The sequence below is a fragment of the Pinus tabuliformis genome, chromosome X (assembly GCF_031772625.1).
Source record: "Pinus tabuliformis cultivar Carrire ecotype Pingquan chromosome X, CPIR1, whole genome shotgun sequence".
Classification (NCBI taxonomy): Eukaryota; Viridiplantae; Streptophyta; class Pinopsida; order Pinales; family Pinaceae; genus Pinus; species Pinus tabuliformis.
Genome location: NC_142308.1, coordinates 1119353527 through 1119371257, shown reverse-complemented (window position 1 = coordinate 1119371257; position 17731 = coordinate 1119353527). Strand labels below are relative to the sequence as shown.

Here is a 17731-nt window from a genome sequence, read left to right as displayed (position 1 = left end):
GTAGAACTCGCAATGGATGAAAATGAAGTTGTTTATGTGGTTGGTTCACCAAAAGAAACATGGGAGAATATTATGAAAAGGGGATTTGTTAGCCTGTCCAAATGCCATCTATTTGGCTTACAAGAGGAGACGATGGAACATTTACTAAACCTTTGTCCCTCACCTCTACCTTGTGGGATTGGGCGGCCTCAGTCTTCAGGAGAACTAACAGGGACAGACTCAACATTACCAACACTTTGAAGAATTGGAGGAAAGACTTCTCAGGTAATGAAATCATTAACAAAGCTTGGACTCTAGTTCTAGGCTTTATCATTTGGGATGTATGGAAATAACGCAATGGCAAGATTTTCAAGAACAAAACAAGCTCGACCCAGAACATCATTGTCCAAATTTTACGACAAATCAAAGATACAGTAGGAGCCCTTATGTGGAAAATTCCTGAGGACCCTCCTTCACCCCAGGATGCTCGCATACTGCTGCAATTGGGTCTCCATTCTCTGGTTCCCCAAGGCACTGTCAAGGGTGTGAGAAAAACAACTGCTGGTAAAGATATATGGCAGCCTCCTCCTCATGGTTTTTGGAAAATCAATATAGACGGGGCCTTTAAGGGCAACCCAGAGATGGCTGGATTCGGAGGTGTCATAAGAGATGAGCAGGGGTGCATAAAAGATATATTTCACAGTCATTTGGGGACTACCACTAATAACATGGCGGAGCTGATGTCCTTAGAGAAGTGCCTGGAAATACTGATGGAGTTAAATTTACATAATGCCATCATTGAAGTTGACTTTGAATTGGTCATCAATGCAGCGAAGAAAATGTGTAATGGAACGGAACTTGGAAAAGTATCAAAACACTGGAGGCTCTTGCAAGTCTTTCAGCGTATTCATTCCCACTTGCGAACCCTGAGAACTGTCAGCTTTGTTCATGTGCGAAGAAAAGCCAATATGTTAGCTGATTGTTTGGCAAATGAAGTGGTGCTATGTAAGGAAAGCTATATTCAGTACGACTAGGAGTATTTACCCTATGGTAAACTGCATGATGATTGTCAACGACAGGAAACCAAAGACATGGCGTATTTCCAAACCATGAATAATGAGCAGGAGGAAGACTAGCGGGGGTTAAAGGAACGGCACAAACCCGAAGTGATGAGAAGGACTAAGAGGTGAGGTAACGTTTCTTAGGAGCCGTTAGATCATGTAAGATAAACGGACACAAATGGTGGAAAAGATTAGCGAGAGTAGGAGAGGGTGGAAGTCCTTGAGCCTGGTTGAAGTGCCGTAATAAATCCTGGCCGTCGATCTTATTTCCAAATGATTACGTCACAAGTAACTATAGGGGTTCAGCTATTTCTAACACGCATGCTAGTTGAATGGCCGCAGATTGTAGGATTTAAGTGCATCTGCCATCGATTGGATATTGGGTTTTAAAGTGGTTGGAGGTTAAGTCTTAGAGCGGACCTGAAGTTTTATTTTCCAAGGTTCATAATCTATATCGACTCCGGGAAGCGGTTAAGTGGCGTGCAAGCTCCCGCGATGGTGCGACAACCGTCGGATTAAGAACCAGATCAACGACGGAGTTTTAATCACAAATCGCATTCGGTAAAAGAGTTTAGTCAATGAGAAACCCATATTTGTGATGTTGCGATGGAAATTAGACCATCAGATCAAAGGGTTGATCGAATGGCGGAGGTTAACTCTCGCATTTCGTAGGAATCAAGTGTTGGCGGTGGGCGGACATGAAGCTTTATAGACCAAGGTTCATAATCTATATCAGCTCTGGGAAGCGGTTAAGTGGCACACAAGTTCTTGATGCGATGCACAACAATCGTCAGATCAAGAACCAGATCGACGACAGATATTTAATCGCAAATCACATTCGATAAAAGAGTCTGGTCAGCGATAAAACTAGTTTTGCGATATTGCGATGTGCTGAGGTTTACGATGCTATAATGGACTGTGGACTGTCAGATCAAAGGTTTGATCGAACGGTGGAGGTTAACTCTCGCATTTCGCAGGCCTCAAGTGTTGGCAACTTGCGAAAACTGAGATGTCCAATATGCTGAGATTTGCATGAAGCGTCTAAATTTGTTTTTGTGTGTAATGTTTTGGGTTTTGTTGACCCTATTGTTTGTTTATCATCAATGGGTATGTCTTTTGCTGGTCTTTACACTTGTAAAGACGTGTACCATATGTAATCTTGTTTTTTCGATTAATGGAAGGCTCCACTCTTACTTGACCAAAAAAAAACAGTAACACTAAAACCAATTTAAATAATAAAATTATTAAAAAATAAAATAAAATTCAACATTCCAGTATTCCAACATACGATTAAATATATAAATGTAAATAATCATAATTTAAATAATCAACCGAACATATCTATTTTAAATGTGGGATCCACATTATTTTTAAAATTAGGTCTCAATAACAATGAGTTGGTGCCAAATCTTAAGTCTCCAACTTTAATGAATATCCTTTAAAAATGATAAAGACATTTATTTTAAATACGATAAAGATAATTAAAAATATATGTATCATTAAAAATAATAACAAATGTTTTATGTTATGAATAATAACAAATGTTTCATTTTATGAAGGTTTTAATCCCCTTCAATCCCCAAATTCCCATAATCTATGGTTTACCCAAAATCCATAAAATTAAAAATTAAAAATTAAAAAAAATTAAAAAAAAAAAAATATATATATATATATATATATATATATTTGAGACGTATTGTTAGTACCATAGGTGCCCCCACCTATACCCAATGTTCCACCAAGGTTCCGGGACGAGGGGGCGAGGGAGCGAGGGGGCGCGGGAGCAGCCTATGCAAAAGCTCCCTACTATTTTTTAGGAAACGTGGGGGAGCGTCAAGGTCTTAAAAATTTATAAATATAAAATATAATTTATTAATTGAGTCCACTATGACAATTTGGTTTGAATTGAAAAGCTACAAAGCATGATCATTGATATGAATATCATTTGACATTATCCAAATTTATAATATCATATAAAATAATAAATTTAAAATTCTAATTCAGCTTGGTCAAATTCTAATTTAGATTTTGGTCAGACAGAGGGAGAGCTTCAGCTTGATAAGGTTACCACTGAATTCTGTGAAAAGATAAATGAACAGATCAGGAACACTGCATTGGCAGTAGAAGGGCAACTACAATGGGTTGTCCAGCTGTATTGGATCCAACAGCTAGAAAGTTTGTTATATTATATATAATATAGACAGTACACCATATGCTGAAAGAAGAGTTTTAGTTCCAGGAGAGATGAGAAGATCACATGAAAGAGTTTCTGACAGTTTACTATCAAATGACATTGACTGTAGGATGACCATCTGCGAACCAACTTGGGTGACCAACGATGGCATGTATAATTTGTCTACCTTATTAGAGCAATGCCATGCAGTTCAAACTTCAAACTAGCAGTGTATTTCAGGGGTGAAAATAATTTTCAGACTTGAGAATTCAAGCTGAGCAACTGTGCTCTTTGTAAATTTTGTAACTGTATAAATTCATATATAACGACAATTCTTGAGATTTCTTGCTGCCCATAGTATTTTGTCATGCTTGCAGTAAATGCATGTTAGTCTATAGTCCACCCAATTATTTCCCACATGACATAGGTGTTGCTTCCATAGTTTGTATGTCAAATGTCATGCAAATTAAAAACACAAACTGAATGTCTCATATTCTTTTCCTGTCACTCCAGTTATCTCCCCACTGTAATCCAGCCATCACTTGAGAAAAAAAGGAGAAGTTTTAAAAGGGAAAATTCATGTACGTGCTATATGGTCCAACAAATTTCCATGATACTGACCCTCTAAAATAACGCTTGTTGAAACCAAAAGACAGCACAAGACGTTATCCCCATACAGAACATGAGTAGCTTTGTACCACTTTAGGTCTATTAAATCATAAACTATAAGCAAGGCCATTTTTTTGGGAGCATGGGGAAACGTCCCCTCAGGGAAGGGAAACTTTTCCCTGGCACGTCCCCCTGAGTTTCCTCCATTTTAGGAGCATGGGGAAACGTCCCCTACTCATCCCCAAGTCCTCAGAGCACGGGGGAGCGAGGAAACTAGACCCCTATGTGGGGGGGGGAGTCCCCGTGGAACACTGCCTATACCTTATCTCGTTAACTTTTTTAGAAGCTTCGACACTTCACTAGTCAAACCTCGTCATTTGTCAAAGATTCTACTGATTTCGTTAATAAGACCGAACACCTTCAGCTTGATGAACATGATATCCTTTTTATTTTTGATGTTGTCTCCCTCTTTACCAAAATCCCCACTCGTGAAGCCATTGATATCATTTCTAACCTTGTTGACTCTGAAACCCTTAACATTATCAATGTTTTCCTTTCCTCCACCTTATTTTCCAATAAAGGTGTTTGCTATGATCAAATCAGAGGAACTGTTATGGGCTCATCCCTCTCCCTGGTGGTTGCCAACATTTTCATGGAATCCTTTGAGTCTCATTTCTTAAACAACTTTAATTTAAAACCTAAATGTTGGAAACGATTCGTGGATGACACCTATGTTGTATGGCCCCATGGCATCCCTACTTTGCATTCCTTTTTAGACCACCTTAACCACATCTCTCCCCATATTTAGTTCACCATGGAAATGGAAGTTAACAACTCACTTTCATTTCTTGACATCCTCATCTCCAAATATCCTTATGGCTCCCTATCCTTTCAGGTCTATCGGAAAAATACCCATACCAATAGATACCTTCATGCTTATTCCCATCACCACCCTGCTCAGAAAGTCATCATTCTTAAGACTTTAGTGATTTGTGCCATTCAAATCTCTTATCCCCAACACTTGGACAAAGAATGCCTTCTCCTAACTAAATCCCTCCAACCCAATGGCTATTCCTCCTCCAAAATTAGGAAATATTTCCAATTTTCCCTCCATCCCAAACCTAAACCTTATCCTTCATCTCCCCCCTTAACAAAAGTAACCCTTCCTTATATCCAAGGTCTTACTGAAAATATTCCGAGAATCTTGTGAAATAAAAACATCCAAACCTCCTTCAAACCCCAAACCACCCTTAGGCAACTCTTTAGGTTTTCCAAAGACAAATTTGATCCCATGCTTGGCCTTGATCTCTATGAGATTCCTTGCTCCTGTGGAAAGTCTTACATAGGCCAAACAGGTAGGTCATTTAAGGCCTGTATCAAGGAGCACATGGCTGACAACATCCATAACCAGGTCTCAAAATCAGCCATTGTTGAGCACTCTCACAAAACCAAGCATCTAATTTGCTTTGGTAAAGTAAGAATCCTTTCCTCTTTTCCCTTCCACACCACCCATCTAATCAGGGTAGCCCTCGAAATTGAAAACAACCCTAAGAATTTTAATCGAGAGGATGGTTTTAATCTTAGTCAATCTTGGCGTCCCACCATCCATTGTCTTTCTCGCAAGAATTCCTTTCAATCTCCCCAATCCTAAGCTACTCCTTGGCTCCCTTTCCCACTTCCCCTTCTATTATTCACCCTTTCTTCTTTTTCTTCTAGGTCCTTACCCCCTCTTCCCCTCCCTGCTTTTTATCTTAATTCTTTAGTAAAAACAATGTATATTAAGTTCTCGGTTTATTTTATTATTATTGTTGTTGTTTATTAACAATAATCGGTATCTTAAACAAGTTAAATTTTAATAAAATTAGTTGATTTTATATTAATATTTTAATCATTAGGATTATTGATATTAATCAATTATTATTATAACTCCTTATTCCAACAAAATTTAAACCTTAATAATATATAAGTGTGTGTGTGTGTTGTGTGTGTGTGTGTGTGTGTGTGTGTACATACATACATATACATATATTATACACACTCATACACACACACACACACACACATAAGCTTGGTAGATCCTTCTTTTTCATTATAATATATGCAAGCAGGTTACAACCACTTAGCCTAGTTAGGTGGTCTCAACCTTCCCATTGGGAAACCAGGTCTGTTGACCACCTAACTGCATTATACGCCATCCAGTAGCAAAAAATAGTTAGTCTATCTATCCAAGCTATATATACTTGATTATCATGTACACAACCATGAGTTGTCTTTCTATATATATAAACTACTACAAACTGGAAAGTAAATTCTATCCACATAAAAACTTAAGAAAAAAGACTATGACTTCATCCTTCTAGTTCTCCTAATCAGTCAAGGCCGAGGTACCCGGGGTCAGGTCTTTCGCACTGGATCCAAGCAGATCAGTCAGCAAGAACATGCTTGAGAATTTTTTCTTGATTCTTCCCAGACGGCCATCCTATTTCTACAGCTGGGCTTGGATCTTTTGAAAGTCTTTCTTGTAGTTTGGAAAGTCCTTAATGACGGTCATCTAGATTTGTTCCATCGCCTTCCCTAGGAGACATTTCAATAGTCAATACAGATGTAGAGTCTGTTTATATTGTGTTTCTTTGTCACAAGTGTGTCCCAGATCAAGAACCAGGACCTTCCACTTTTCCATATCCATTGCCCCCGCGTTCGCATATCTATACATGTCCTCCTCCCACTTGACGATGAGTCATTGAATCTCCTCTATGGTGCCACCCACATATGCAATCACCGATTCTTGGATCAATCTATCCATTGGTTTCCTCCCACGACGTCTTCCAACATTGCTCAGCTCAGCCTCAGCCTCGCTCTCCCACGGTCTATTGCCTTTTCCCTTGCCTTTAACTGTACGAGTTATTGTTGTTCTATCTCAGGGCCTTCTAGCCATTTGCTGATGGTGGCCCGGAACTAGCTTCGGCACTTTCTTCCTCCAAGGGGAGTTACTTGCTTCGAGAACAAGAAACCAATAATTCTAAACCATTATTTTCATAATTTTTTACAACCATTGATTCTGTTCATCTAGAATTTCTTCCCCCCATGCAGCCCTTTCCAAGCCCTCGAGCGCGAGAGACCCTCGCCCAAGACACCCCTGCATGCCCCCTATCCTATGCCAATAATGGCCACAATTTCGGTCACGAATTGCATGGCCGCCCACAGGCCCAGAGGCCCAAAAGTCCAGTCAAAAGAAGCCCCGCTCCTTCTTCCTAGTGCCCCTTGTTGGCTGACCTCATCCCTTGTCCCCCTGACTTCATCTCTACAATTCTTGTCGCTGCTCACCCTGGCCTCCCGTCTTCTAAGCCCCTTCCTCTACTAGGTATTCCTCTCCTATTTTACGAACCATCCCCTACCTCATCCACCAACCAAAGCTAGCCTGGTCGACTTTCCTAGCATACCAATTCCCCAAATCCAGAGGACTCTTGTCCCAAACACCCTCCCCCTTACTAACTCCCCTCGGGGCCTTGGTGTCCGCCCTCATGGCCCCCGATCTCCACCAAGCCCTAGCCTTTGCAACTCGTTATAGGACACAGAATGTAATTACCTCCACAACACTTATTACTACCTTACCCTTTCCCATTAGGTGTACCCAGAAGACGAGCAAACAAGGTTCACTCAGCCAGCAACCTTCCCTCCCCATCCCTATGATCCCCATGCACGAGAGGAGAATGCCAAAGCAAAGCGAAACCCCAACAGGCCTCATGCATGAGAATGCAGTGCCTAAGCAAAGTAATGTCCTTGCATAGCTTCTATAGTTGCGATCATTCCCACCACCCTTCACCTCCCAGATATTCCCCCACCCCTATTTCTCTCTCCCCATCCCCTTGCCTCTATGCAATCCCAATTCAACAAACCCAACATTGGGGAGCATAATGAAGTGCAAGTGGAGAACATACCAATTAACCAGCGCTTGGGATCATTGTGTCTCTTCTCCTTCCACAAAATGTTGCACCACCTTCATTGTTGTCTCCTCTTCGTGATCTTCGTCCTCCCTGCTAACCCTCTTTGTTGTCAACCACCTCTTATGCATGTGAATTCCACCTTCCTTCCTCCATCTTATCGTAATCATGTGGACCACCACCATGCCCTGTGCTTAGAGCTTGTGGGAGGTGTTGGCACTACCTTTGTACATACTTGTCATAATTACCCTCTTAATGGGTCTGGCATCCACCTCTCACCCTAATCGAGGCTCTAAGTGCCTTTACCACTCTTGCTCTAGTCTTGCACCAGGATCTCCTTCAAGGGCCGGAACATCTCATCTTCTGGTTGGTCCATCCAAGCTTACTCAAGAGGTGCATCCTGATGATTGCAACCCCAATTCGCTAGGAATTTTGCTGCTTCATTTCCAACCATTCGGACATGATTTGTCATTATATAGTTGAAGTTGTTAATAAGGGTTCTTATCTCTTGGATTAACCTTATTGTTATCCAACTTTTGCTGAGCTTTTCCCATTCAGTTCCTTGGCTTAATTGTTTTACCGTGTTGATTACAAGCCTCGAATCCCCTTCCACTACAATACTCCTGTAGCCCCTTTTGGCTGCGATTTGGAGGCCTTGCCTTGCAACTACCAATTCAGCTTCATTGTTACTAGAAACCCCACAATGCTCAGCATAAATAAGCTTGGTGTTGCTTCTGGAGTCCAGGAAAAAGTCCTCCAAGGCCACCAAGTCTCGGGTTTCCTTTTTGTTACACCCCTATAACAATAGGTGTCATATTTCATGATTGACTTGTTCAGCTCTGTAATATGTTCATCCCTTTCCTTGTTGCAAAAGTTTCCATATTATCAAAAAATGTAAAAAATGTAAAGAGGGTATGCCCTAAAAGAAAAATCAAAGGGTGAAAAGAATAAAATGGTCAAAAAAAAGAAAGAAATGAACCCCAAATAAAGAAAGACCAGGAAAGTGTGCAAGTCCAAAATGCCACTACTTTTTCATTTTCTGTAATAAGCATTGTGTGTAGCTTGTTGAACTTTATGCCACAATTGATGAAAGGCCAAACAGCTTAATCTTGGCTAGTTCATGTTTGAATTTCCTGTTTTAGAGATAGAGAATAAAAATATGACCAAACTGTTTAATCTTGGCAGATAAGTAGATAGGTAGAGAAGAAAAGGAGCTCAACAGTTTAATCTAAGCCCTTGGAAGTAATAAGTGCAGACTTAGGTAAGCTTACCATGCAAAGAAAAGAAAAGTTGATGAGGGTTTGCTAGTCCAAATGCACCCAAGTAAAGAGAAGAAAAAATGTAGGCAAAGTAGGCAGGGTAGGTAGATTGGTGTTGCAGAATGATACCTGTGATGGATTATGTTTCTAAAAATGTGTTAACTTTCACTTCTATCACAAGTGCAAAGGCGGACATTACACTTGAAGCAGCTCAAGCGAGGCAAGGCTACATAACTAACTCCCCTTCATACTTTTCCCTAATCATTTACTAATTTCCCCCCTAAAATATTAAGAATCTGTTCTTAATATCACTAAAATCACTCATCTCATTTCATAAATTTTGGCCTAAGTAAAAACCCCATTTTACTTAGGAAAATGCATAATATCACATCAAAACCCCTTTTTTCCCCTTTAGCCTAAGTTTTTTAACATTGGCTTAGCGCTTTCATTTCATAAATTCATATTAATTTTTAACTTTTATTATTTTATAAATCCCAAAAAATATTACCCTATCCCGTATTGTATAAATATATTAAAAACCCCGAATAAATACATATCCCCTCCCCAGTCAAAATACGACCATATCACTGTTTAAACAGGGATTAGTGGTTTATTTGAAACCTATTAATAACCTTCCCGCATGCAATGATGGGTTAATTAACCATTTGGGTTAATTAATAACATCTCCCTCGACCAATCAAAACAGTCCTGATATATTAAAAAACATATTTTATTATGGTCGGCCCGCAAGTTAACCTCCTGCCATATTCCATGAGCGCCCGCCGTCAGATCTCTGCCCATCCATCCAACGGTTGATAAACCATATCGCAACCGCCTTTCGGCCAATGTTTAACTTGCGGAGGACAGACAGTTTTTTCCCCCGTACCGCTGCCACGCGTCGCCCATCCGGGGTGATCACTTGCCCTCCATCCAAAACCGCCCGGCCCCAAAAGTGGTGCGAGCAAAACCGCTTACCACCGCCCTCCGCTAATGTCACCCGCCACATCATTGCCATGTCACCTGCCCCTGTACTCCCGCTGACGTCATCCGTACTACTTACATCATCCGTCCTTCAAATCAAAAATTCCCACCAAAACTTCATTTTGTCAAATAAAAAGGGTAAAATCATCATTTTTGCTACATTTTTCTGCATATAGCGCTCCAGGAATTTAAAATTCCGAGTTCATAGTTCCAGTTTTCAAATATCACCCGACCAAAAAAGCTACAACGCGAGCTCCGCAGCCTGCCATTTAACCTACATAGTGCAGTCTTCCTCTTTAATACAGTTCAAAACAACACTGAGGGACTTCCAAGCTCACACAAAAAAGAAATAAAAGGATATACAGGGATACTTTCGACCCTAACCAGTGGACCTTCAGAGACATGAATTTCCAGAGAAAAGTGGTGAGAAGACACATTCGCAGTTTTGTTTTACCAAAACATGATGGACAGCGATGAGCAAGAGTCAAAACACAGTTAAAGAGTATCAGTTCAGCATTAAAGTGTATCAGATCAGCGATAAAGATGCCAAAGAAGAATTAAAGAAAGCAGATCAGAATTAAAGAGCACAGTTAAGACAGGAAGCCAATGCAGAATTACTCCAGAAGACAGCTTCCAGCCGAATTAAAGAGCCTGCCTCTAGCACCACACCAGTTTACCCTTTTCCTATCATAGAGACTAGTTGTTTCTATTTTTGTAAACTCTTATTTAGTTAAATCCTAGATATTATCTCACAGTTGTTATGAGATATTTTTGTACATATTTTGTTGTATAAATACCCCCTCCATTAGAGTATTGAGTGGTGGATTGTGGATTCCTAGACTTTGTTGTAATATTGAACTTTTGGAATAAGAGCTGTTGGAAACAACTGTTGTCTGGCCTACTGGATGAATAATTGAAGCAGAGGACTTGTCACAGATTTCTTGAATCAACCTCCGGACCAATAAGTCCTCTATATCTTGTGTTTTACAGTTTTCTTATTTATTATATCATCTATGTTTCATGATCTGAATGATAAAGAAAAGGTTAATTTCAGAATATGCTTGATTGCACTCTGTTTTCAGTCTTTATTGTTCTCTGTGTTTTCTTCAGAATTAGAATAACCAGTGAAATCTTCATTTCTCCTGTTTCCTAATTCTTTCATGTTGATTATTTTCTAAAGAATCCTTCACTGCTCCTTATCCGTAATCATCCAATTTCCCTCTTTAAATAGGTTGAAGGATTCTTAACTGCCCTTCACCCAATTTGAGCCCATTCCATCTGTTTCAAGTCTCTATTTGTTCCCGGTTTGACTACCTTGCTCTGTGAAGCCATCCTCTGTTAAGAAACCAAATCCAGAAACCCATCTTCTTTGACTCCATTAACCCAGTGGACTGAACTACTCAGTTTTACCTCTCCGTTCTATCGAATCTCACCACCCAAACTCAAACAAAACCCTTGAACTTCATAACTAGCCTAATACCTTTAAAAATAAAGCTAAATCATAAAGAAAGAGCCCTCTCTGGATATAGATTGGCTAGATTCTGTATCTAAAAGATTGGTCTGTGGTTACCTCGGCATCCTTCCCTTTCTTACAACTTTTGGGAAAACGTAAGTGATAACATCATTGGCGACTCCACTGGGGACCTGAATAATTGTTTGCTACTATTGTTTATTTCATAAGCTACAGACAGAGCCCGAAGTTAGCCAGGCAGCCTTTGAAATGCTTTTGCTTTGGAATTGCAGAAGTAAATGAATGCTACTTCAGTCTATCTCCGGTCTAGCTTATATATTGGACAGTTGGTTTCAAATACTTGATCAGTTCCTCTTTTCAAAAGAAAATCTTTAGGAAAGTTCAAAACTCCCACATCTAAAATCTCCTAGAAGAGAATGTTAAAAGTTGTATTGTCAAATCTATTTCAAGAAAAAACCAAAAACACACCTAGAAAAATGGCTTCAAAAAAGATTCATTACACGAGATCAAATCCTGATCCAAAACCCCCACCTGTGTTTGAAAATCCTAATCTGATTCCAAGGATTCTCAGAAGACAAGAGAGCCAAGAAAATTTTGTTAGTTCTCAGCCTCTATACAAATCAAGATCCTGTCCTGTGAGGTGGATCTACCCTGAGGACGAACCTTTTGATAAGTATTTTGAAAACTCTTTATTTAAGACCTTTTCAGAATCTGGGTTAACCCACATAGTTCAAAATCCAATATTCATAGAAAATTTGCAAATTGAAGTTGTTACTTCACACCTTGACAGACATTTGCAGAACTCCATTCAATCTGAGCTTACCTCTGAAAGAACACCAAACCTTTCTGTGATTACTACAGCTTCTCCAAGTTCACCATCAGCACCTCCAACTACCCTTTCCACTCCTCCATCTACAGCACACATTCCCATTGTTATCCCTACTCCTCTAGTTGTCACATCTATTTCTGCAACCATGGCAAACCGATATACTCCCCTAAACTTACCTGCCAATCCAGGGGCTCTGCCCCAAGACTATCAAAGTAAAATCCCTTCTTTTGAAGGTACTGGCACTTACACAGCCCAAAAACATACCAATAAAATGACCGACTATTTTGAAAGTTATTAGATTCACGCTGATGATATTAGAATGAAAGTATTTATTCAAAGTTTAACTGGAGATGTTAGAACCTGGTTTAGAGCCCTCCCTGCAAACAGTATCAATGACCCACAAGCTCTTTATCAGACCTTCTTGAACAGATGGGAAAAGAAGAAAGATCCTCTCCACATTTTATCAAAGTATGAAAACCTAAGAAGAGGCACACAAGAAACTGTCCAAGATTACTGTACCAGATTCAATAATGTCTACAATGCTATTCCTCAAAATCTCATACCTCCTCCAGATTTGGCCTTGATCAAATTCCCTGATGCATTTGATTCTGATATGGCATACCAGCTTAGGGAAAGAGCTCCTCGAAACCTAGAAGAGATGCAGAGTATAGCTGTCAGTGTTGAGGCAAACCTGATATCTAAACGATCTAGAGCCAGAGCTGAAAGAAGACACCTTTCAAAGAAGAACCTTCTGCCTTTGAACAGAAATTAGATGTTATTATTAAAGGAATGGATAAACTTGGAGATAGAGTAGAAACAATTGAGAGAAAATCCCCTTGGGATGTTCAATCAAACAATACTGGGAGGAATCCAAATTTCAAGAAGAATCAAAATCATAATACTGGAAAGACAGGGCCTGACCAAAATATTAGGCCCCCATTTCAAGAAAATTATGCTGAAGCCTCAACTTCTGACGAACCAACAGAAGACACTCAAATTAATTTGATGGGACTCAATAATGAACAAAAAGTTTTCTTGACCCAAGAGGATCAAGAAGCTCACATCCTTAAACACTTCCAAACTCAGTCAGGTGAATCATTTGACTTTAGGGAGGGATATGATACAGCCATTTATGAAGTCCACAAACAATACAATCTGAGGAGCAGAAGAATAGATGTCCCTGAAACCAGTAAACAGAAAGATACCAAGTAGCCTAACAAAGGTAAGATTAGTGCCCCCACTGTACACATTCTTTCTAAAACAAATCCTAACCCTAATAACCCAATTGTTGAAGATGTATCAGATAATCAACCACCTAACAGACAACCTTCCACTTCTATTCCTTCTAAAGGAAAAGTGGGAGAGCCTCTAGAACTTGATTTGGTAGCAACTTCAGCCCATAATCCCACTCCTGAAGAGGAGAGAAACGCAGAAAATCCAGCTGTCCGAAATACAAGAACTCAGACCAAAAAACCGTTTAATCTTGAGACAGAAGTAGGAAAACTAAATATAGTTGTTCCATTATCAGAATTGGCTAAACATGATGTCTACAGAAGTCAAATCAGCAGATCACTCAAAATTTTTGTGAACGAAGATTCAGTAAATGTTTTTTATGACTAGCCTAAATCGATATTTTGCCCTAAAGTAAATGGAAAAACAGTAGAGGGAGAAGTTCATCCTTTCTATGTAGGTTTAAACATACATGATAAAATACTCCATAATGCCATGTTTGATTATGGTGCTTCCCATAACTTAATGCCTAAATCTGTAATGGAGAGGTTAGACCTTGACATCACCAGGCCATATAAAGACCTTTTCTCTTTTGATTCAAGTCAGGTCAGATGTTTGGGTTTAATCGAAGACTTATGTGTGTCACTAGTCCAATATCCTGCCAAAACCATCTTAATGGACATAATAGTAGCTAATATTCCACCAAAGTATGGCATGTTATTGTCTAGATCTTGGGGTGCAAAGCTTCAAGGATCTTTACAGTTAGACATGTCTTACACTACTATTTCAGTGTTTGGTCAACCCAAGAGACTATACACAGAAACCTTAATGAAGTATGTAGTAAGTAGTCAAGAGAAACCTCAAAATTTCCCTATCTACTCAGTACATTCAGATATGGATTCTTTTATCATTTACAATGCTGAAATTGATCCCCCACATACAATAAAAGTTCTAGCAGATGAAACAGAAAAAATTGTTAATGAAAGGTCTAGTGCCTGAATCCAAGAAATTTTTGAAAATCATGAAACATCAGATAAACCAGAAAAAACTAAAAAACTAGATCTCCCTATTGAACAGATCCCTGAAACACCAGATACTAATTATGAACATGAATCCTCTGGTACTTAGAATTTAATGGTTCTGTGAACAAGTTAGGAGCAGGAGTAGGAGTCTGGGTGCACAATCTTGAAAAAAATCATGCTGAAGGCCATGCCTACATATTAAACTTTAGATGCACTAATAATATGGCTGAATATGAAGCTCTATTGCTAGGTCTTAAACTGGTCAAGAAATTGGGAGCAACTAGAGTGTCAGTCCTAGGAGATTCTGATTTAATCATTCAACAGATAAAAGGGAAGTTCTTAACAAATGATCCCAGATTAAGAGAGTACAGAGGAACAGCTATAGAAATCCTCAATACATTTCTAGAAACTCAGCTTACCAAAATCTCGAGAAAACACAACTTGCAAGCTCATAGCTTAGCAATGTTTGCCAGCACCTGTAAATTACCATTTGAACCAAATCATCAATTCACAGCTGAAATTAGACACAGGCCAGCCATACCTGATAATGTAAAGAACTGGCAAGTGTTTGACAATGATAATCAGATCAACAATTTTTTAACCCTAGAAGAAGAATTTTCTAGCACTAACGTAGATGTAGATACAGTTAGTGAGTTTGATCCAACAAATCAGATAGAAACAGACATTTCAGCAGAAAATGCAACTCAAATGCTTCATCCAACGAAATTTACCAAAAAGGAAATACAGGATCTTAAAGAAATAGATGTTGATGAGATTATTGAAGGAGAATCTGAAGTTATCAATTGGAAAGACAATCATTTACCCAAAGGATTAACTCCTTTGGAATATATCTTTAATTTCAACGATATCCCAAAGAAACCCCAGATGGAACCTCTAAAAGCCGACATTGAAGACTATAACATAGGAACTGAAGAAAATCCAAAAATGGTAAAATTATCCAAATCTTTGCCCCCTCATCAAAAACTTAAGTATGTTGAACTGATCAAAGAATTCCAGGATGTTTTTGCCTGGAGCTATGAAGATCTGAAATCTTATGACACCTCCATAATTCAACATATAATACCCCTCAAGGAAAATCAAAAACCATTCAAACAAAAGCTCAAAAGAATCAACCCTGTACTGCTTCCTTTAATAGAAAAAGAAATCAAACGAATGCATGATGCAAGGATAATCGCCCCAATCAGATTTTCAGAGTGGGTATCTAATTTCGTGCCTACCAGGAAGAAAACAGGAGAAATCAATTATGTGTTGACTTAAGAAATGTAAACAAGGTTTCTTTGAAGGATAATTACCCTTTGCCTAAGATGGATCATATTTTACAAAGAGTAGTAGGTGCTTCTACGATTTCACTTTTGGATGGGTTTTCAGGTTTTAATCAGATTCTGGTTCATCCTGATGACCAGGAAAAGACTGCATTTACAACACCATGGGGTACATTCAAATATGTTAAAATGCCATTCGGACTTAAGAATGCAGGGGCAACCTTTCAACGAGCAATGGACATAGCTTTTGCAAAATAAATTCAGGATTTTCTGGTTATATATCTAGATGACCTCACTGTCTTTTCTAGATTAGATCAGAAACATTTAGATCATTTGAGACAAGTGTTTTTAAAATGCAGAGAGTATGGTATTTCATTAAATCCTAAAAAGTCTTTGTCTTGTCTAGAAGAAGGCAAACTGTTAGGCCATATCATCTCCAAAGATGGCATCAGAATTGATCCTGCTAGAATAGAAGCTATTCTGCAAATACCCCACCCCAGAAATGTCAAAGAACTTCAAGCTTTCCTAGGAAAGATTATCTTTTGAGAAGGTTCTTATCTAATTTGGCTGAATTAATTAGATTGCTAAACAATATGTTAAAAAGGGATTCAAAGGTTAAATGGAAAGTAGAAGCCAAACAAGCATTTGAAGAAATTAAAATGGCTTTGACCAGAACACCAGTCCTTACAAGTCCAAAGTTCGATAGAGACTTCATAATTTTCTCATTTGCATCAGAACACACTATAGCAGCTATTTTACTGCAAAAAGATGATCAAGGATGTGAAAAACCCATAGCCTTTTTCAGTAAAGCACTTAGAGATGCACCTCTGAATTACAAAATCATGGAAAAACAGGCTTTTGCACTTCAAAGTCTATATACTGTACTTCCATGTAATAGCATATGTGCCAAATGCTATTGTCAAAGACATCCTGACTCAGGATGGAAGTGAAGGAAAATGAGGTAAATGGATAGCTAAAATATTGGAGTATGACATTGAAATAAAACCTACAAAGCTTATAAAAGGACAGGGATTGGCTAAACTCATGACTGAAACAAACTTTCAAGCCCTAGATATTAATGAACTGGATAATGAACAGGAGATGGCGACTCCACAAATCAGCCAGGCCTTCTTAGAATCACCTTGGTATGCTGATATAACTCATGTATTATTAAACCTGTAGGCTCCTCCAGGGTTATCGAGAACAAAGAAAAGGTTTTTAAAGATGAAAGCTTCAAAATTTTGTATTTTAGATAATGCTCTTTTTTTGAAAAATCATGAAGGTGTTCTATTGAATTGTTTAATAAAAGAAGAAGTTGACAAAGTTCTCAAAGAATTTCATGCAGGGGACTGCGGTGGACACCTTTGCTGGAAATCAACTGCAGACAAAATCCTAAGGGCTAGATTTTACTGGCCAACCTTGTTCGTTGATGTAAAGAAGTTTGTCACTGCTTGCTACAAATGCTAAATTTTTTAAGGCAAGAGGAAACTGTTACCCTTACCCTTGAGACCAATTTCCACTAAAAAGCCCTTTCGAAAATGGGGTTTGGACTTCATTGGAGAAATACACCCTCCCTCTTATAGCCAACATAAATGGATTCTTAATTCCACGGATTATTTCACCAAATGGATAGAAGCCATTCCTTCTAGACAAGCCAATGATGCAGTGATTATAGGATTCTTAGAAACTAACATCTTGTCTAGGTTTGGTTGTCCTAAAAAGATCATAACCGATAATGCTACTACCTTCAAGTCCAACAAAATGATAAATTTCTGTAACAAATACCATATCACTTTAGGCCATTCCACAGCCTATTACCCTCAAGGTAATGGTCTAGCTGAATCTTCCAATAAAAGCCTGATTAATATTATTAAGAAATTGTTGGAAGAGAAC

General features: G+C 38.8%; 1 protein-coding gene across 1 annotated transcript; it reads left to right on the top strand.

The window, feature by feature from the left end:
- Positions 1 to 620: 620 nt before the first annotated feature.
- Positions 621 to 1013, top strand: LOC149143756 (uncharacterized). Its single transcript, XM_089451934.1, has one exon. It carries the CDS (start codon positions 621 to 623, stop codon positions 1011 to 1013), a length of 393 nt encoding a protein of 130 aa, XP_089308060.1.
- The last annotated feature ends 16718 nt before the right edge of the window (positions 1014 to 17731 follow it).